This window comes from Pterocles gutturalis, unplaced genomic scaffold, assembly GCF_000699245.1.
Source record: "Pterocles gutturalis isolate BGI_N339 unplaced genomic scaffold, ASM69924v1 scaffold51188, whole genome shotgun sequence".
Lineage (NCBI taxonomy): Eukaryota > Metazoa > Chordata > Aves > Pterocliformes > Pteroclidae > Pterocles > Pterocles gutturalis.
In genome coordinates, this window is record NW_010122532.1 from 4,456 (window position 1) to 27,048 (window position 22,593).

A 22,593-nucleotide genomic window follows, 5' to 3' on the forward strand; every position below is an offset into this window, starting at 1 on the left:
ATGGGTATCTGCTTTTTAAGTATTAACTTCATAAAAATGCCATATCTTGGTTTGACATGATGTATTGTCTCTGTTCAAAGAAGATAAGCTGTCACGTTATATACCTGCTTATTAATGTCTGCGGATTTTGTGTTGGTGTTATGTATCACAACAAAGATCCATTTATTAATGCCTTCATGGTATTGGATGGACAGGATACATCTTTAATGCTCTAACGGTACTTAAAATTTAATGCCCCAGTGTTTTGAGGCTATGCTGAAGTACACAAATCTCTTTTGAAAAAGAGATGCTTTTTTCATATGTAGGCCAAATTTTTTTTTCATATTTGGCACAGGTGCCTAAAACCCCCTTTTTTTTTTTCTTCCTCCCTTCCCCTGCTCTACGCTCTGTTCCAGAAGAGCTGGTTTTTCTCAGAGGTCTCTTGATAAATGCAGTCAGGTCTGGACTCATGGCCAGTAGATTCTACCCAGTTCCCACCCAAACAGCCCACGTGTTGTGAGCAGGTGCAAAATGTTGGGTTTCTATGGAGCCTAAATTAATAATAGTGATCGAAACTGTTGGCTGAGGCCCAGAGAAGAAACTGGACTGTCCTACGGCACCATGTTTCAGATGCTGTGGCAGATACTGTGTGTTTCTGTGAGACCCAATGTGACCTGATGGTCATGTTCAGTGCAGTTCTTGTGGTACTATGGTCTGCAGAATCAGTTTGTCCAGCCAGCCTCGTGGCCTGGTGCTTCATACGATGGCGGGATATGAACTGGGAACCAGATGACTGGTGTGGCAGTATTCTCTCTGCCTCTGTCTCCTCAGGGTCTGCTGCTCTTCCTTGGGAGCTAAAGGTGGATCTCCCAGTCCTCTGTTGGATTCTGGACATAAATTGGGTTGCTTCCGTGCCTTCTCATATGATAAAGAACATCAAGTCACACAACAGGCAGTTTGGTCACATAGCAGATATAGCTGTTGCATGACAAGAAATTCCAGAGTGATGGCTAGCAGCCAAGTACCCACATGGGTGCCTGCTCACTGACCCCCACACCGCTGTACCCCAGCGGAGGAGCAGAAGTGAGAAAACTCACAGGCTGAAATAAAGGGAATCACTTACCAAGTACAGTCACGGGCAAAACAGGCTCAACCTGGGGAATTTAACTTCATTTATTGACAAGTAGCATAAATATTTGATTACTGATTCGAGTAGTGGTTATTGAGAAACAAAAGAAAAGCCCTAAAACACTTGGGGAGAAAGCCACCTCTCCTCCCCCTTTCCCAGGTTGACCTTCACTCCCAGGCTCGCTTCCCTCCAGACGTCTCTCCTCCCCTGCCACTGCTGCAGGCCACGCTCACCCCTTCAGTGAGGCAACAAGTGGTGCAGGGGTTGGGGTCAGGTTGTAGTGGTTTCTCTCTGACACCCCTTGTTTGTCACTCTTCTCCTGTGCTCCGACGTTGGTCACCCACGGGCTGCAGTGCCTCCGGGGTGTACCTGTGCTCCTCCATGCAGCACCTTCTATTCCTCTGACCTTGTTATTCTCTCATTCTCTCTGTTCTTTCCTCCTCTGTTCCTTTCTCCTCTCTCCCTCCAGCATTTTCTGCCCTTCCTTAAATACATTTTTACTGAGGTGCCGCTGGCTTCACTGATGGGCTCCGCTGTGTCATGTGGTGGGTCCATTGCAGAGCTGTGGCTGGCACGAGGGAGCCCCCTCCACCACAAAAACCTTGCCACCTACACCCAATACAACAACTCAGCACCTTCATTATTTCCTCCACAGACTTGTTCTCTGTAGCTGCTTCTGCCCCCAAGTCTGCTTCATTCCTTTACTAGGCTCCTCTGAGGTGAGTGTGACTATTGCAAGAAAGCCAGGTCACTCTCACTTGGTCCAATACAAACAATTGCTGGTAAATTTTGTCATTCTCTTTCATTAACTGGATTGCAAATGCGAGTTTCTGGGTGACAGCCGGCTCCGAGCCAGTGTACCAGGTGTACCGCATTCTCACTTCTCTGAATGCGCCCTTGATGGTTTGCCAAGGTTGTAGGAGCTTGTCATGTAAACATTGTGTCTTGGCTAAAACCTGGTTTGCTCCATCTAACCTAGTCACACAAATATCTGGGTGTAACTTAAATTCTTATTCTGTATCGCGTGCTAGTGCATGTTGTAAATCCACTGACAGGCAAGTAGTTTGTACTTTAGCATGAAGGACAGAGGACTGTGTGGACAAGGTGATTTACTTTAGCCTGTCTTCTTACAAATCCTTCAAGATGGCTCCTTATGCAGTGAAGGGGAAAGACAAAGGATTAATATCACTTGAATGTAAGTGCATGAAGTCTTGAGTTGCAGAGATCCCGTTGTGGGGGAACCACAGTCCTTTCAAGTGAGGGTTACTATAGGTGCCAGCATTGAATGTCAGCAAAACGCAGTATCAGGTGTTCTGGCATATCTCTGTGTAGGCACTTGGAATAAAAGTGGTCTTTTATCACTTCAATTGTTATTTTTTGGAAGGAATCAGAATAAAAGTTTAAAAAGTTATTTTTATTCCAGATGAGAAATCCCATGCAAAAAGTTGCACTGCTGGAACTGGTCCACTACCAGTGCACACCTTGCATCACGCTGGTGAAATTCCCTCTCGGCATCCCGCAGAGATGAACTTCGGGTTGCATTAGGCCTTCAGCAGCATGTACCAAAGGTCTACAGAGCTCATTTGGTTTTCAAAGTTGGGAACTCTGTTTTGGGGAATTGTGATTTGACATCTTTTATGTCAAGTAACATTGTCTAAAACCTTTAGAAAAAATATGTGATTCTCCTGAGTTGGAAATCCTGTGTCTACGCAATGTAATTCATACTATCCCTTTGACCTTCAGATTCAATACATTTTTCCCTAACATTTTTATCTGTTGTAGCTACTCAGCTACTTTTTCACAGAAGGATTGAGTGTAGTTATTGTAAAGGATTGAGTACAGTTATTAAAATATTGCGTGCAATGCTGATCTCTGGTTGGAGTTTAAAAAAACTCGGGTGTTTGCAGATGATGCAAACCTCTAATGTAAGTTCTATCAAAATCAGAAGCAAACGGCCCAAATCTTCAACACTGGAATAAAGCTGTTGATGGAAAAGTTTGTATTCTTGAAGTCTTTGTGTTGCAGAGGAACTTGTCATGGCTGAGTTTGAAGCTCCATTTGGTCACTGAGGGTGAAAAATACTTACTTTATCCTTACCTGAAGCTTGCTTGCAGACAGCATTTCAAGCCTCTCATCCTCATGACTGTCCTTGTTCTATCTAGATTTATGACTGATGCAGCTCGACGTGAGCAGGAGTCTTTGAAGAAAAAGATTCAGCCGAAACTCTCTTTGACTTTGTCAAGCACAGTGTCCCGTGGGAATGTATCTACTCCACCTCGCCACAGCAGTGGAAGCCTTACTCCTCCAGTCACCCCTCCAATCACTCCTTCCTCTTCGTTTCGCAGTAGTACTCCTACAGGTAAGCACTTACTGTTTGGTTTATCCCAAATAAACTAGCAATTTTGCTACATGGCATTTGGAGGACAATAGGCATACTGAGGCATTTTGAAGAAGAACCCCTAAAAATAAACAGAAAAGCTTTGGGCTGGTTTATTTGCATTTGGTTTGCAATCTCTGAAATGTGTTTGGCCATTTGTTTCCAAACTCTTTGCTAAAGCAGAAAAGGACACTACTTTAGAAATTACAGCTGAAATTATTACATAAAAAAATAAATCTTTACAGAAATACGAAATGTGCAAAAGACTCCTGATGTATCAGTAAGAGAGCTCTGCACATGGTACAATGCCAGTTTAAAATAGAAGTAAAAGTGGTTGGGATCTTCCCCCCGGGCCATTTTTTTTTTTTTTGAGAGTGGTTGAATTCGTAGATAAATGAGTGTACAGGGAAGAATGTTCAGCTGCTGTCATCATGTTGACATGACTGTCATTAGGCAACAATGTTCAGAAAAAGTAATGTATGAAAAACATGATCTCTGTTTTCTGCAAAAACAAGTATTCCAGTGTTTTTTTCCAGGTATAAAATTCCTGGGAATTTTTTTGCACTGATAAGAGAAACTGAAAATTGCTTGCTATGCTGAACCAGATCTCTTAGCCCAAGTCAGTCTGGTTTACATTAGGTAGAGAACTTGTCCGATAATTCTGATACACTTCAGATTAATTACCAATATTTCCTTCTAAAAAGCTAAATGCATATAATACATCTGTAATAAATAGGTTAAAAATATTCTTCTTAATAGGAAATCACATGAGCATCTTTGTCTTGATAAACATTTGTGCCATGTGTTTTATATAAGCTATTTAATGTTTTAGTATTAATGATTAAGTGGATAAGTTGTACCAGTCCTTGCGACTCTGGAAGTTCTGAAATTAATTGGTTGTTCAGTATGTCCCTGGATATGAAGGGGAAGCATGTTGAGAACACCTAAATGATAAAGTCCTAATGTAATTCAGAAAATTTTAGAAGTAAGATTTTTCTTAATTATCTCCTATTTTAAACAAACTGATTAATTTCTGCTTTCTTTTGTTTTACTTTTTGTACAACTCCTCCTGAGAAGGCTAATTCATGATGTGGTCAGGTGGTGTAACATGCACATCTGTCAGGAACATTGGTTAGCAATGTACTTTTTGAAACATGTTCCATCGAATACTAAAGAAAAAAAGCCAGCATCTGTTTACTGAAATACTTTTATTTTTATTATGTATATATTTTTCAAACTTTTTAAGTTACTCAGAATGTTTTACTTGTATTTAGGAGAATCAGCTTGTTATGGCTGAGTTTCTGTGAGTCCTGCCTGACAGGTTATGAATAACACCAGCTTCCACTTTCTGCACCCTCTGTTCCAAGTTCCCTGTTGGAGCCCTATTCCAAGGTTAGGGTTTGTAATAGTCTGGTTACAAAAAACATATATTCTTTCTTGAAAAAAAATTTTTTAAATAATTATGAACTGAGTTGCATTTCAGCAGCCTCAGCCCAGAATTTCCATTTTTGTCATCTTTTCCTAAAATAAGCATTGAGATTTTTTTTCCCAGTGTCTGCTTGGCATAGGATTTTGTTCTCCATGATGGTTTTAACTTTCATAGATGAAGTGCTCAGAGTCATGCCACGGCTGAGTTTCTCCTTCTGTCAGTTAAGTGCCTGCAGAGGGAGCCCAGGAAGGCCAGCAGACTAATTTTAGATAGGCAGCTCACATGTCTGTTATTGGCTGATGGGAATTCTTTTTCCCTCAGCTGCAAGTATACATGGCAATTGACGAGCAAGGTGATAAAACCAAGGATAGGTAGGCAAGATCTGTTTCAGGGAAACAATTTAGAGTATGTAAATGATCGTCCCTTTCAGCCTTGCAGTGCTTACACAACTTTCAAGCCCTACAGGCATACCCTCCACTGCATCCAGTGAGAATGAAGAGTATTGCTGTATTCCTTTTGTGCGATCCTGTTTGATTTGTACTCCGAGCAAACTCTTGTTAACTCATCTTTGAATACAGGTAAACATGTATGTTGTGATAACTTAAGAAAACAAAGAGGCTGTTTTTCCTTAGGTTGCCTGAAAGGGCATAATCTTGGTTGATGTTAACTATTTGTTATAATCCAAATATATTGTTGTCCTCATCCTTCTTTAGACCTCTACTTTGTCAAAAATAAAATGGGATTGCTTTATTTATTAATGAAATTTATTAATAAAAAATTCAGAATGGCAGTTTCTCTTTTATTATCTCCCATCTCAGTTGTCTGATACTTGTTAAGGTACCGAACTTCAGCAGTGGGCCTGGCATTACTGCTACTGCACAAGGTGTAACTTCAAGATGGTGCTGCTTTAGATGGCAGAGAGAAAGTATGCCTTATGGGCTGGTGAGGTGGCATACAAATATGCACGTCCCTCAGCAGAGAGTGTCTGTCCTGTATGGCTCTTTGCCATTCTTGTTCAAGGAAGAAAGCAGGAACCTCATTAACCTTTTGTGTCCCATTTTCCATGTACTGTTCTCCCTTTGGGTATGCTGCTCATCTTGTCTTTCCTAGGTTTGGTAGTTTTATCTTGGGTGAAGCCAGCAGCTGCCTGAATCCGAGTCACCTTTGTGGCATGTCCTTAAAGCTAAGCCTGGCCATTTCCTGATGCTGTTAAGCTACTGTTGTAATTTTCCAGCAAAGCATAATTTCATATAATAATCTCTCATCCATGTATTGAACAGACTCAAACCCACTTAGCTTGTGAAATTTGATAAGAAATGGTTCAAGATGGTTTGGCTGCAGAGAACGTTTGTTAAATTTTGCTGTAAAAATCTGTGCCAAAAGACTATGGGCCAGATTTGCAGATGGAGATGAGCAGCTTCCAAGCTGACACACATACATGCTGCAAATGTTGCATGCATATGTATAGCACCTTCTTCTGCATAAATGACATTATTCGTGTAGAAGCAGAAATATTCAGCAAAGTGTGCTCTTTAAGGTTCTTCTCGGGTAATGAGGTAGACATGTATTTATCTGCAGACTCTGTATTGTGTTAGTCCCCTGAAATAGCCCATTTGTGGTTTTGGTGGGAAGCAGAAATGCAGCAGTTAGTTTTCTGTACCTGCCCTCTGTTCCCTCAGGGGCGACTGGCATGTGCTCTCTGCTTACATTTGGCTTTTTGTTCCCTCTCCTGTAGCAAGTTTTCTCTTCTTAAGACCTGCATCCTCTAATGATTGCAGGAAGTTCACTTCAGAATTTGTTCCAGTTTTTGTCTTAACAATAGTTTCTCCCAGGAGACTTTGTTTAGTAGGCTTAAATGCTCTTGTTAGAGTTCGCAGACAGGATTTAGCAAAAGAAATGGCTTCCATCAGCAATACAGACTCCTTGGGGTGATAGGGAAATATAGCTAAGTAGCACCAGCACATAGCTTATTTTGGAAAGACGTTAACATTCTGCAAATATTGAAATATCTCTTTATTTAAGGAGTGTTCAATTAAGTCGCAAAAACTTATATTGCCTTTATTTTTAAATGTCAATTTTAAACCCACAAAACTAATGAGGTCTAGTTATGGATAAAAATGGGGCTGACATTGCATCTTTAACATACGCTGTTAATTTTTAAAATGTTTTCATACATCTGTGTGGCTCACAGATGAAATTTCCACCCCTAAGCTTTTGAGTGTCAGAGCATTGACGTTCCTTTGAAAACTATGATATCTCTTCATACTGAAAAGCTTTAAAAGAGATTCAGTGATAGTAACTTATTGGTAATTCATTATTAAAATAACCTGGTCCCAATTTTAGTTATAAAAGTAATTCATAGTAATGAATCTCAGACTTAAAAAAAATATTAAAAAAATAAAGCCACTTTTGCATTGAAGGAGTGCCAGAAATTATCTGAAACCACTGTTTTGTGTTTGTTTGTTTTTTCTTCCATATTTATGACCTTTTTTTTTAAACGATTCCAGGCCTGGGATAGTAAATTTCATCCTGGAATGAATTTTTTTGCCTTCTTATAAATCCTAAAGCAACAGTTTAATACTACCAACCGGCTTTTTAATGGTTCAACCATAAGTCGCGCCCAGCCCCCCAAAAAAGCTGGAATATTTGAAAACCTCATAATCAGCATTACATTTTGCTCTGAAGAAGCTGGCTCTCAGACCTCCTTTCCTGTTTATTTTGATTTTAATAGATTACAAGTTATAACATTTATGCTGTTTTAATAGGTTTATAGACCTACTTACTGACTGATCGTGTTGGGCAGTGGATGGCAGCCAGTCCTGGCAGCAAGCATTGAAGATGCTATGGTTGGCTGGAACATCTGCAGCCGTCTCTCAGTCCTTCCACTTGTAAAAGAGATGAAAGAGTGCAGTTTTCATGGGTGGTCATAGGTGACCCCATGAGAGAACTGGCAAGTCCCATTTTGATTTGCAGCTGTCATTTAAGTAGGTGATTAACTATTGGTTTATCTTATTAATTAGGATAAATGCCTTTCTGGGGAATTATATTTGTGCAGTTGTTTTTGACTGACTGCATTTGAAAGACTTTACCTTTCCTTAATATGCCACACTTCCTTGAAATTTCCAGTAGCCCAATCTCAACATTTACAAAAGTGACCCCGTTTTTTACCCACAGAAAATACCTAACTTTTCAATCTCTTTTTTTTTTCTTTCTAGTAAAACATAAAAGTAATAATTAATTTTAATTTGGAGTAAAAAATACTTTGTAGGATTGGCCTTAACCTTTAAGGAATCTAAGATCTAAACATTGGTATTGTAATCAAATATGCCTAAAAATTCAGTACAGCAATCTTTCAAGACTGTAAAAAGAAACATGACTGAGGCTTTCCAGTTAGTACTGTTGATACAGAACCAAATCTGAGGATACTATTTGAATTATGATTTAGTAGATCTATAGTAACTGCATAGTTTTTTAAATACAGAGCGTATTCTTAAACTGAAACCAAGACCACTTTGTAGCTGTGTCAGTAATCTTAAATCTGCACTGTTAGAGCATAATGTGAAATAGACCAATTTTTTTCTAAGAAATTATACTAGTAGTGAACGATGACTTTATATAATATGTGATTTCAAGATAGAAAGGGAACTTAAATATATTTTCAATTTTTAAAAAATCAGTTTTCACCTCATGTGTATTTTTAGAGCCTGGTGTAATTAGAAGTACTTTTGATACCTAGTGTGACTGCATTCTTAAATATCTACAGTGACTTTAAATATGTTTGTGTTTGTTGTAGGTTTGGTTAACAAACTAAATCAGAGAGAATCGTGTCCTATTTACGTCATTAGGGAATACTTCTAAGGTTAAAACCCTGTATGTATAAACTTTTATTCAATAAAATTAATAGATTCTTATAACTCAGACTGTTAATCTTTTTTCTTATTCAGCTGGATTTGTTCAGGATTGAAATGCAACTGCTGGTGAAACAGTGACCAAAAAATTACAACTTCCTTTTTGTGTTAATGACAGTTCTTGCTACTGATGAAATAATTTAAGAGCTTCATTGTTCCCTCTATGGGTGACTAATTTACAGGAGAGGAAAGCCTGTGTATTACAACTAAAGCTCTCCTTTCTGCTCCTGCCAAAGGCAGTTGGGACTCAGAAATGAATCTGTAAGGATCCACCTTGCTTCTGCTCCATTAAGGACTTGTCTGTTGTGGCAGCTTTGGTTTGGGAAGCAAAACACTGTGTGGCAGTTTATGAGTTTTCCCAATAAACCTTGTTATCTCAAGTAATGATATCTCAATTACATGAAATATCATTCCTATAATTCTGCTGTATAACATTTGCCTTCATGGATAACTCATAAAGGAATCCCAAGGGCCTTCTGTTGAATCTATTCCCTTTTCCAAGAATGCAAAAGTTGAAAGAAAACGACCCATTGTTTGCTGGTAATAGCAACCAAAAACACAATAGTAACCCGCCATTGGAATTGGGCATTGAAATAGGCATGCCACAACTAATATGGTTTAGATTCTAAATGTGTGTTTAATTTTTGTGACTTTAAGTTGTTTAAAAAATGAGTTGTCTTGTTGTAATCCAAACGCTCATTCCTCTTCATAGGTATCAAAGGCAGCTAACATTTCAGTACAGTTTCCATATGTTATGCTTTCAACAATGAAGTAATCATATGGCACAGACAGCTGTTATGCAGAGTGCTGCTATAGCAGCATGTTAAACAGAATCCAGCAGGAAAAAGAGATCTGCTCAGCTAAGCTATTTCATAAGTTTGAAGTGGACAATGGAAATATCAAATAACAGGATGTGTGTATCCCCCCCACAAATGAATTGAGGACTGAGAGGAGGAGTTTAGGTGCTCAAACTCTTTTTTGTTTATGTGTTATTAGTATGTAGCCAAATTAATCTGGATTTGTAGCAGAACTGCTATTTAGATCAGAAGCTCCTTGGCTTCTGTCAGCAGGTGGCATTTCTGAACTCCATGTTCGGTTAAATCAGAGTAGACTGTGAACCATTAAATCCACTATTCGTTTGATAATCTGCAACAGCTTTTTCTTTGGGCAATGCAGATTGGCTCAGTACTACTATGGCTAGAGAGAGCTTGCTTGTTTGTGGTGGGCTTCTTTTTTAAGGACAGTGCACTGCAAAATATTCTTCAATTAAGATTTTAAAGATGCTCGAAATTAGACATGGAAGTGAGGACAAATCAGTGGAAGCAAGTACAAATTCAGGTCACGTGCATTATGCACATGGTTAATGTTAAGCACCTAATACTGAGGAGGTGAATGCCTGACTTGGAGCGCATAACAAGCGTTTTGTCAGACTGGAATGAAGTATTCTGCACTTGCAGAGTTGCAAGCTCAAGAATTTATTGTATCCACAAAACCCTAACTCTAGCCATTCACTTCATTCACTCTTCACCTGCGTTAGCATATTGTAAATGCTCAGGTTTAATTATTACACCTTATGTTAATGTAGTGTAGTATCATGCAGATGTAATTGAAAAAATAATGAAAAGTAGAAATATGAGAACAAATCCCAGGGCTCTTTTATTAAATCGTTGCTGAGAAGTGGGCTGAGAGTGCTACATTTTTGTGTGTTTGACTTATGGGGTGTCTAGCATGGTAAAGCACGAATCAACTTCTACCACAGCTTGAAAAAACACACTTTCAGATGTCTGAGGAACCATCTCATTAGTTGTTCAGATTGACAGAAGTTTCTGCTTGCTTAACTGTCTGTTCAGAGACTGCAGAATTTGTATGCTATGTTTTTATTAAAAATCACATATATAGACCCACTCTTGTATAAAAAGTATGGGCAAATAAGTAAGCCATAATTCACAAAATGAAGACCAAATTTTGTTCTCCAACATCATGAAAGTTTGTCTGAGTGCATTTGATACTTCAGGCCTGGAAGGTACAATAAAATCTATGATAAAATATCTTGAGGAAACTGTGTTGTGGTCTGTGGCAAAACTTCCCTCTGAGGGACTTCACTGGTGCCAGGATTTCACATTGCTATGCAGATGACGAGAACTTTCTTTATATTTTTGGAGCCAAAATGCTTCCATCTAATTGCTGGTTCGGGGGCCTATATTAATCCTGCACACTAATTAATGTATACATATGTTTGCCCAGCATTTAGCAGTCTGAGGCACCTATTCTAACAGAGCCTTATGGGTCTTCTTGTAAAAAATTAATACATAAATAATAATTAAAAAATAATGAATGGCATTGTGCAAAACAGTTGATAAACATATGAGTTAACTGTAATATACGTCTATGCTTAGACATGGTATGAGATTTTAACATGAGCTTTTGGCTGAGGTCGTGACTGAGCATGAATAATAAGTAAAATCTGTGTTAGTTTCTAGTTTCTGCCTTAAGGAATAAAGCTATAGTAGGAGGTTTCCAATAACAATGAGAAAGAATAAGTAAAAGTGCAATTATTTCCTATAGGGGTTTTCTTAGCACAGGTGGGATTTTTTCCCAGATACATCTAAAAGGATGTTGGTTTTGGGTTTTTTTCAGTGCTAGATGCCATATTCCCGTTCTAGGGAGCCAGGCTTTAACCTCAAATATATTCAGCTCTTTCTTCCAGTAATCCAAAGTGAAAAATGCTCAAGTGCTCATCACTGGAGGGCTAAGTTCTTCAGAAGTGGATCTCTTTTTTCTAGCTGTCATCTGCTGTCACGTAGCCATCCAGATTCTCTAGAGAGCCAAGAGTATGTATTGTATTGGTTACTCACTGACAAAGCGAAACCAAACCAAACCAAGATAATTGCATTCCCAGAACATACTTAAACTTAAGCTTGGAGGATCTGTGGAGCAAAGTTGATCTCATATTGCATGCACAGCAACAGTGCTGGTGTCATATCTTGAGCGTAACTACATGGCAAATAATATTTACTAACTTGCAGCCCTAAATCAAACAGCTTGAATTTATCATGAAGACCAAGAACATTATGTTAGTCAAACCTGCAGAAATTGTCAGCTCAGTGATTTCCAAGTACACCTAGATGGTGTGGAAGTAACTGTGTCTTGATGTCCCGAAGCAGCTGGAGGTCTCTTCTGCTGAGGGACCACTGTCAGACTGCTGTAACTCTCGTTGCTCCTGTTTTCTTGGTCAGTTTTCATGAAACTCTCATAAAGCATGGCAATAAGTGAGAGTAACTTCCAGTGACGGATGAGTTTCTCATATTTACCATTGGAGACAAAGAATAACAACCTGTAGGAGCGCGGGGGGGGGCTCAAGCACCAAGGTGCTGCTGAGGGTCAAGAGTCAGGAGGGGAAGTGGAATAGGTGTGCAGAAAGGAAAGAGGAGAGAGATTTTGCCTAAGAAATCTAAACACAGGACAAGTGTTTACAGACAGAACTTTCCTGTTTAAGTTATTTCATTTTTATCTTTGACCTACTAAAGAGTATACTGATTTTTCTCCTTTGTACCATTTTTTTACATGCCATTTGTTGAAATCTAGCTGTGTGATTACCTGCGTACCTGCTCTGCAGTTTGGCTGGATGCCGCCAAGGGATAAGAGTTACCCCAGGCTTGATGGCTATTTCTCTTACAAGGGAGGCCAGGGTGTCCTTTTTTGTCTCCTAGGCTGAAGTGGAGTCTTTAAGGACTCTGCAAACCCCAGCCCCCGTTTCCCTTATGGGAGTTACCTGGTTTGTTTTACAGTGGGTTTGGGACTCCCTAAAGGCCACCTCTTTCAGTGTGGATGGACCATGTGAAAGAGGAGTGTCGGTTGTTTGCAAGCAGCACAGGGCGCCAAGCACATGATTACAGTTCTTTCAAAGTCCTGTAGCTTTGGGTACAGATCCTGGAGTATTTCTGCAGGGCTGTGCTAGACAAACCAACACAGCCCATGAGCATCTTACTTTTTCAGACATTTGGGATACCCACTGATCCAAGACTGTAACGTTGTAAAGATGGAGCAAAATGATGGGTAAAGATGAAGCAAAATGATGGCTATTCTTCTGTAAGTAACCTTTCCTATGGCTTTCACAAGGATGCATATCATGATAACCTCCCTTGCTTAGTCCTTTTTTTAACTCCCTCCTAAACTAACTTATAACCTAAGTGCAAAAAGGCCTATATTACATTCACAAAATGAAATAAAAGTGGTGCTTATAACAATTGAAATTGCTTTTAAAGTTAAAAGACCATTTGTAAAAGTGTATATAGAGAAAGTAAGATGGAGGTAAATACAGCTGATGGGGGAAAATAGGGCTGTACTGTGAAGGGAAATACATGAAGGCTTTTTTTTAAAATCACAATTCTTCTCACAACTTTCCTCTTCATTTCTGGTTTTCTTCCTTTTCCTGCTTCATTGGTGCATTTCCCTTATAATGTTAAATTTCTCATTTGCTCTTTAACTTGGCAGTAAAAATGTATTGAGCCCAGTTTGCTATAAAAATATGTTCTGGGAAGATTGACTCAGTTTTCAGATTTTGTGCTTTCCAGTAGAACTCTGAATCTTGCCAGAGGAGAAGGCACATCAAAAAGTTAACATTGCATCTTATTTATCTCATCTTGCTCATTACATATAACCTTCTGTTTGTTGTACTTCGTCGTCTCAGCCCCTTTAGAGCATTCTTGTTTGATCCAAACATAAATTGCACCAGCAATTGTAAAGCTACTGTGCTGTAGAATTCTATTTTAGTTGCACATACCTGTAATTAATTGTATGGGAATTTTCACAGTACTGTCCCTAAGGAACAATTTCATTGAAAAGTAACTGAGTTGTCTAGACTATAGCAACTCATAAAATCATCACTAGTTTTGGTTTTTGAGCTACAAAGCTGCAATAGAAACATGGTTTGTAGATTTAAAGTACTTCCAAGCACAGGAACTGTTTTATAATCCCCATCGTAGTAGTCTAATCTGGCAAACCTTTTTTAACAGGGTCGAGAACAAAAAATGTACAATAAGCTTAAAGTAAAGATTATCTCTGTGTTAATTTGTGATAAGTTTTTTTGGTGTAGAAGCGCAACCGCTGTACATGGACCTTTCTTCCTTGAAATGTGTAAAAGATAAACATTTTGTAGAAAGCATATTGTGCCTTCTTTTCACAGCTTGTGGCCTAACTGGTTTAATGTAGGAATAGCTTGACGCTCAAAAAGGAACTTCAGTGGTTCTGAGTAACAATGACGGCATTCATGTCATTTATACTGCAAGGGCCCATTCGTGGAAGGACTTTTTTTTTAAAACTGTTTAGCTTTATAAGTAATCTGCTAATTACCTTGAAAATTACTAACTGAAAGCCCAAATGTTTTTCAGAAGGTTGGAAACTGTAGTTGGGCACATGGAACTTTAATGTGCTTATTTAAATCATGTATATGTATATGCACATAAATCTACATATATATAAAAACATTACACTGCAAGATTGAACAGGATTTATTTGTACCATTGTAGTGCCTGGAGAACCGACAAAATCAGTCTAGCTATACTATGTATAATATATGTATGTATGTAAGTCTGCATACTGGAAGCAGTTACGGTTTTCCAAGAGTTTTCACAGTGCCTAGCAGAAAAAAAAGCATGCTTATTTAGGCCAGCACTTCAGTGTGCTGAAGATGGTGAAATTAAAGCAAATGTTTGAGTTTTCCTTGCACTGTAGCCAAAGCAAATCAGAAGTAGAAAAAAGCAAGGACTAACATACCATTTCACACTCAATGACTTAAAACACAGAGAGGTTTATTTCACAGAGGAAATGGTATATTGTGAGTCAATGTTAGCCAGTACATGATCATCAAAACGATGTAAAATTCTAGGAAAAACGGGATCTTTTTGTAGCTCTCATGTATTACCAAGTGAGCCAAAGGCTATGAAACATTTTCTGACCCCCAAAACTGCATATTCTCTTGTCTTCTTAGCGCTTGTGGCCAGTGCTGAAGATGAAGGCTAGTGCTTTGTCCATGCTAGCATGGGCTCCCTCTTGTAAGGTTTTTCCATATATAGTCGGACAGCATCATTCACAGGAGTTTCTCAGCACTTTTGCCTCTAATGCCAAAGGATAGAAGAAGCCAAGGAGCAATGGAAAATAACAACTTGAAAAGTAGTTTCATTTCAACTTCAGCCCAGTGATATATCATCTGAAAAACCTCACACCTGTTAACATATGTTTTGTACACCTGACTGAAATAGTGGTAGCTTCAAAGAAAGGTTTGTGACAGCATGCCAGGCACAGTGCAGACTTTATTGTATCAGAATCTTGGTTTTTTTTAAAAAGAGCTGAATGTGTTCTTATGTTTGGCTGTTAAAAATGCATTTATTTCTCAGAAACATGAAGTAGGATTAATATAAAAATTTAACAGCTCTTTCCTGTAGATTTTATGCGTAGAGGGATGACAAAAGCCTTGAACCTGGCTTAGTAATCAAGAAAAGCATCTTAGTCATTGCTGGTAATTTTGAGTATTGTCGTTAGGGCTGTCTTCCAAATTATACTGATGGAGTTTCTTAAAGCTAGATGGTCAGAGCATTTAAAGCAAGTAGAGAGAAGCATTAAGGATATTTTTGTGCAAAATAAATCCTCCCTCCCTTTAGTGCATTGAAGTGGAGAATCTGCCATTGCCTCCCTCATTGCTGGTCAGGGGCTTATAACCCTCTTGGGGCTCATAAGCATGAAATTCCCTCGACCCAAAGCTGCTGTAAGAGTGTTGAGTGGCCCCGGGTCTCTGCAGCTCTGCCGCACCCTGCTCCTCCATGGACGGCCTGTTGCAGGATCCCTTTGGTGTGATTCAGCCCATTCGCATGGGAGAGTCTAAAGTCCGGCCCAGGAGCATCTTGGAAATCCCCACGTAGCTGAATCCTGCTGAACTTCTTGTGTCGTGAGTGCTACCTGCACAGTGATAGCAATTCCTTGGACTGGAGACTGGTCGTAGGTCGGTGCATCCTTGCTGGATTTGTGCGCTGATGAAGGCACCGCGCAGAGCAGTTGGGGTGGGTGAGGACCATGTGCGTTAGGAGTTTTATGGCCTGTAGCGTAAGTGGCTGAATGGCTTTTGTACAGCTGTAAAGCATGTTTAACCCAATGTAATAAAACACGTCTCAAATGTATTTTCATAGCTTCATAAACTGTAGTTCATTTATGTAGGTACTTTTTATTGTAATCCTTTATCTTAAACATGAAAATGTTTCCTGATACCATTTCTATTTTTTTCTTCTTTTTCTATGAAAAAAGGGGAAGAGAAAAGAAAAACTGTCTTTTTGTTACATGCATCAGGAGAGTCCTTAAGTACAGTAATAGTGTCTTGAACTTGTATTCTTGTATTTCTAACCTCAGAATGCAGGCCTAGCAAGTAAAAAGCCAAAATAACATTAATTATGACTGTTCTTCGCTGTGGTTTTTGGAGTGTAAGTTTGGAACAGATGTTTGGGGGGAGAGAAGGGGGGAGGAAGGATGGATTGTTTCTTTTTCTCAGCCCCAACTGGTTTTAATTCTTTCTTGAACATTTTGAGAATATCTTTAAACATTTGCCAGAGTTCAATTAACATCCCGTGACTAAAGGTGGAAAATGTCCTACTTTGTTTTTCTTCAAACATATACCTGCTCCTGCTGCTCATGCCGAAGCCAGAGAAAGAAAGGATTCCAGCTGGCATGGGTTTTATTACTGTTACATTAATTTGCAGGTTAAGCCTCAGGTTGGGAGGGGTCTGCTGGACTTTATTTATTTATTTACTTTTTTATTTTCATGTTTTAAAAAAAGTGTCGTGTAAAATGCTGCCATTTAATTACAGGAAGGTTATGCTCTTTTTTTGGTGAGTGTTTAACAGCTTATTCTTGTTTATATGAAGTTGTAGAAATCTAGTTTTAAAATATGTTTAAAGTCGAGATTGAGTTCTTGGGTTTATCATGTTTTTCCTGTGCTATGTATAAACAGAAGATTGTACATTATTGAAAGCCCTTTTTTGTGGAAAACAGGATTGGGAAAAAAAGTTTATGTAAGAATGCAAAATAACTTCCCGAGACTATTGGCGCAGTGTGACCATAAAACCTCAACAGCACATTGTGCAGTGACATTATAACAATTTGCTTTAGCACCTCTGCAGTGTTCTCAGAAAGTCCTGTTCTACAAAACACATGCCGGGGTATCAGTTGACTGTTTTTTCCAGAATCGGTTCTTTACATGCATGTTTTTGTGATTAGTTGCTGTTTCGCAAGTAATTCGAAGTGGAGAAAATGTCTTTCTTATTTAGCTTACTAAATGTATGTTTTATTTGCATACATTTATGTATTCAATAAGTTGTAACATATCTGCTAATATAGGTTGTGCAAGCTGCTTTTAGTGGATTTATAATCTCTGGATTGGGATTTTTTGCAGTTTAGTTTTAAAGACTGTTCTTTGATATACCAATATCAAGATACAGATATATCCAGCCGCTCCACCGACTCCTACATTGGCTCTGGAGCACTATTTTTTTTTTTGACCTGAGTGTTATTAGTTCTGTTTCTCTTGTGGCCCAAAATGGTGAACAGATCTCATGTGTAAATAGTTCCCAATTTTACTGATAGTGAATAAGAATATATAGTACTAATGTCATGCTAACAGTACTTTAAATTAAAACGTTATGTTATTCTGTACCTTTACCATTTTAGCTTTACCTCCAGGATTTTGGGGTGATTTCCCATATAGGCTAGCTCAGCTGAAATCATTCCATACCAAAATACAGTGTATTTGGTTCTGTGTTTTACCGATAGGAACTGGAATGTCTGCATACCTTCCAAAGTGGATTCAAGCCTTGTAACTGAATGCATCTTCAGTCACTTAAAATTCAGCATGAGTTTACACTGAGCATTTAAATGAAGACTAAAGGTGCTTTGAAATGTTGGGATCAAGCTATCCGTGGGCTGGGTGCATAACTTGTGGGTTTGTTCTGTTTGAGGTACCACCCTCCAAAAAAGCTGTGGAAAGTGTCTTTTCAGACTCTCTCTGTGACTTTCCAAGTCACAGTTGCCATTTCTGTGGCTGCTGTGAGAGAGGGGTCGAGGATGCCCAGAAACATTGACCTATATCCTTGCTTGCTTAAGTGTTACCTCCTTTGGTATAGCAGACCCTACTGGCTGAAAGCTACTCTTCAAATTATGCAAACAAAGAAGAAAAAGTATTTTTTTGTTTAACTTATTTTCTCTAGTGCTTTTAAGTACTTTGTGCATGAGAATAATGTTAAAAACCATATTGCTCTTTGAATCCATATTCACATCATTACATGAGATACATATTTGAAATTCTCTTGGTGCTTGTTTGCTCACTGAGCCTTGCTTCAGCCAGAGACAATAGAAGATTAGTTCTTCTGACTAGTAACAGTTCCTAAACAACTCGTTATTTAGTGCTTGATACTTGATCTGAGCTGGGAGAGGACTGGAAGGAAGGGTGGTTTCCCCAGAAGACATTTTTCTAGCCAAATCCTGCTCTGACTAGTGTCATGGGGAAGAGTAGGATGCTAACAGCGGCACTGGCTGAAGTGCAAGACAAGGGACGTGCTCCTGGCATGAGGGTGTGTGAGAGCAGCCCAGCAGCGACCGCCGCAGACCACACAGCCCGCAGGACCCACTGCATGGGGACATGCCCTGCGCCGCCCTGCCGCTCGGCTCAAGGCCAAGTCAATAATAAGTCGTAATTGCTATTTTGATGGCTCTTTTGTGATCATGCAGAGGGATGGAGGTCTCTGCCAGCCTTGGCAAGTGCCCATTTGACAAACCATAACCATCTCAAGTAGCTCCCTCAAGTGACAGCAGAGCTGCCAAGCATGCAGTAGGCTTTGAGAACAGATTTGCCTCTCCTCTCCCAGGAACAAGGTTCAGAGATATTTCCTAGGATAACAGAGAAGATTTTTAACTACGTGTGCTTGCATCCATTGGCTGAAGAAAGGCTCCAGCGTTCACCGTGGTGAACCTAGTGCTTCTTTATGTAGGTGCTTAATCCAAACACTGGAATTGCACTTGCAATCTAAAATACCCGTGTCTGTAGTGCTACACAGTGCTCTGTTTAAACTACCCTGGGTATTCTTTGGTTGCATTACGTATGTGTTTACATCATCTTCATGGACATGAATCATAAAAGTATTTTTGAAAATACAAGAAATAAATCTGAATGGACCTTTCACAAAAGCTGAAAACCACATTCTGTCCTCTGAGGCCCCTTCTTTCCCCGCCACTGAAACAAGCAAGCAAGCAAAGGAAAATCCCTGGCTCAGTCTGTTTGGATGATCCAGTGTCTGAAATTTCTTGCCTGAGTTTGCAGAGCCAATGCATTGTGCCACACATACCAGTTCACAGCTGAGAGTCCTGCTACAGCTTTTAGACTGACTTGCAGAGCAACCATGATGCGTATTATTTAACTCTTTTGTCTTTCACTGCCCGTAGCATTTATATTCTGTGCTTTACACAAAGGAAGACTAGTTCATTTTGAATGACTTGATGTGTCTTTAGACCAGCAGTGAGTATCAGCTGTGGGAGCATTTTCCCTGCTCCTGCACGTGGAGGAGACTGTGCATCCGTGGGCACAGAGGGAAGAAGTTTGACAAATCCATAAATGTTCTTTAGCTTTAGACCGAAATTCACACAATATTAATAATTCGCTTTTTTTTTTTTCTTTAAATCAAGGAGGCTGTCACAGTAAATGGGAATGCAAACTTCTTAACATAAGAAGTGCTCTCATAAAACTGTTTTTATGAAATACAAAACTGCAAGTCCCACACGGGACAAAGTGTGAAGCTCAATTTTTATGAGAGATCATTGGAATTACCATGAACTTTCAGTGACACTAGCAATGTTGGTTCCCACTGCAGTAAGCTATTTGCTCATAGTTATTCATTGTATGCTTAAATGTATGCTTTCTGGTCACAAAAATAATTGGCAAGGATGTTTTGGGTTTGTTTTTCTTCATGGGAGGAGAAAGGAAGAACTCATAATGTTCTTGATCAGAGGTCAAGATAGATTGTATTCATTCTAATGGCACACACAGCTTGTGCTGGTTTTAATCAGCTTTGTCTTTTTTATATTTCATGGCACACTATAGAAGTATTTAGATTTACAAATTATGTGCACCTGCTAGAACCAAGAGTCATTCAAAGTTAAGGGAAAAAATCCTTTGTAAGTCTCACGGTGGAATGAATTCACTCACGCAAAAGGCAGAATTTATCTTGGCTACAGGGGTATGAATACCAAATAAACCCCAGAAATACAAAAGGTAAGGCTCCAGGTTTTCAGCAGTGTAGCTGGGATGTTGTCTATTGCAGAATGTCAAATGATTAACACTCTGCAAAATGTTTTGGAGCTATTTAAATTACTGACTTCATCTACAGGAAAGAGAAAAAGTAGTAGATGGGCATTCAAGTGGTGAGATCTTTGCTGTAGGATTACGTGATGTTCTCGCTGATTTCTATAGCAAAACTGACTGGAAGAAGAGGTAGGAAGTCTTTATGCTGCAACTTTGCTTTTCATCATACTACAAAGGCTTCTTACCATGCAGGCAGTAATCATAATCCCTTTTCGTGCATGTGTTTAGTTTTGACAAACTGCTGTGATGCAGACAGCCTCCTCATTTGTGATGGGTTGTGTTTAAACACAGTATAAAAATTAAAAGAGAAATAACTTCCCAGAATACTTTGTGACCCTGTATGTTCCTATTTTTTCATAACTAGTAATTTTATGTAATACCTGTCTCTGATACGGCATACTGTGCGAGCTGTGCCTAGTGGTGTCCACCTCAAGTCCATGCCCACCTCAAGTCCATCTCCACCAGTGGAGTCCATGTCCTCTTTGAGGAGCAGTGGCATTGTCTCAGCATGGAAAATTACAGAGAAAAAAAAAAAACAAACCAAAACTTGCATTTGCCTTTTTTTTTTGTTTAATTTTTCAATCTGATGGGGGTAGGACAGATGAAGTGAGCTTTTTGGCAAGGGTACTGGAGAGAGGAGAGGGGAAATGGCTTTGTGGGCCAGGACTGAGGGAATATTGCATGCGAGGGTGGGGGCAATATTAGGAAGATGTTACTGAGTCATTTGGACAATAAAGCAGTGGGTTTAGTTTAGCAGTGGGCTGAGGTAGAACTATGTAGGGTCTCTGAATGAAAGCCAGATGATGAAACTGGATATGGTGAAAAGCAACGGGCTAGCAAGGAGCCTCCAAAAGAGCATTGCCAGAGGAGGAAGGTGGAGAAGGCAGTTTTCTTGCTGTTGTAGAGCTAGTATTTCATTATGGTAGTAACATTGTGTATTTGTACACTGCCTTGATGAAAGCCTGTGCTTCTCTATCAGTCTTCGCTTCCCGGATATTTAGACACTTCTTCTTAGAGAAATGTGTGTTGTTGAGTTTGGGGGGAGTTTTTTGCTATTCAGACTTCCAAAGCATAATTCTGGTATTTTTTTCTTTGAGTACTGATGGGGGGGGAATGATCAATCTGCCTTCCAAGCATGATGAGAAACAGTAAGGCCGTTAGTGCATGCTCCAGGAACGCCTCTGCTCAGTCCCCCAGAAGGGCAGCGTGCCCCAGCAGTGCGTCCTGTTTTCCATGTGCATGGCAACGTCCAAGCAGAGATGAGCGAGCCAGCTTCTCTTGGAGCTCTCTTAAGAGTTATTGCAAATACTTGTCCAAGTCATGCAGTTGTTACGCCCTGGAACAGGCCATAGGTTAGATACAAAGGTGCTTAATTATTTTTTTCCATTTAAAAAGTAAATATTTACAATTATTCTTGTGAAACACCAATCAAGTTTAAAAAAAAAAAAAAAAAAAAACAAGCAAGCAAGCAAGCTATATCTTGATCAAAGTGCACTGTTGTGCGCTTCCCCTTCAGCACACTGCTGGTACCCTGGCGAGCTGCCCGAAGGAGCCCGCGGCAGCCGGCGGCTGGGGCTGCTGCTCGTACACCTGACGTGTAGCTGAGGGCCAGCGACTCCTGCTCGGCATGGGAATGGCTTCGCAAAGCTGCCATCCTCAGCTTTACAATGCTTAATTAAAATACCCCATCTAGGAGCTGTTCATTATGGCAGAGACAACCTGTGTGTTGTGCTTTTTGTTCCCCCACCGCTGGCCCCGATGTGTTGCACGTAGTCAGTGAGGCACTCCATGGGTTGCTGCTCTTAGACACTGACAGCTGAGGAAATTAAATTCTGAGGCAGAATCAGTTAAAAGCCTGACTAAATCAGTGTTGGTTTTCTATGGCAACTGAAACAACGTAATTATTTAAAGGATAAATTTTTATTGCTAATTATTTTTTTTCAAGACAGAAAGTTTTTTATATTTTGTTTATACCGGGACCCTCTTAAATACATTTTGGAATTTTTTTTTTCTTAGTTCAGTAGGACACTGTGAGATAAAAGCAGTGATAGACTTTGCAGTTCCAGCTTTGTATGAAGCAATATGCCTTCCAGGTACTTGGCACTATTAGTACTACTGTTTTGTGCAAAAGAAATATATAGTTATATAGTTATCCATACTTGAAAAGGCTCATCGTATTTGTAAAATCCATAGTGACAAGTCTGGATTTAAAAACTTAAGACAATGGAGCATTTGCTTATACTATTTAAACAACTCTTTTGTCTGTACTAGACAAAATATTGCAATTTTTTTTCAGGTAAGCTAATTAAAAGAAAATCATAAGGATGGTGTGACCCCACAGATGCTTCCTCATGTGTTCTGGTTTCTTCTGTCTCT

The 22,593-nt window shown here is 39.4% G+C and overlaps 1 protein-coding gene across 1 annotated transcript in view; it reads left to right on the forward strand.

Annotated features, from left to right (window-relative positions):
* The first annotated feature begins 3,268 nt into the window (after nucleotides 1–3,268).
* JAZF1 (JAZF zinc finger 1) overlaps nucleotides 3,269–22,593 on the forward strand; it is a 31,236-nt gene continuing 11,911 nt past the window's right edge. Inside the window, exon 1 of the mRNA XM_010077537.1 lies at nucleotides 3,269–3,467. Within this exon, the coding sequence (XP_010075839.1) occupies nucleotides 3,275–3,467 (193 nt within the window). The 5' untranslated portion in view covers nucleotides 3,269–3,274. The remainder of the gene's footprint in view (nucleotides 3,468–22,593) is intronic.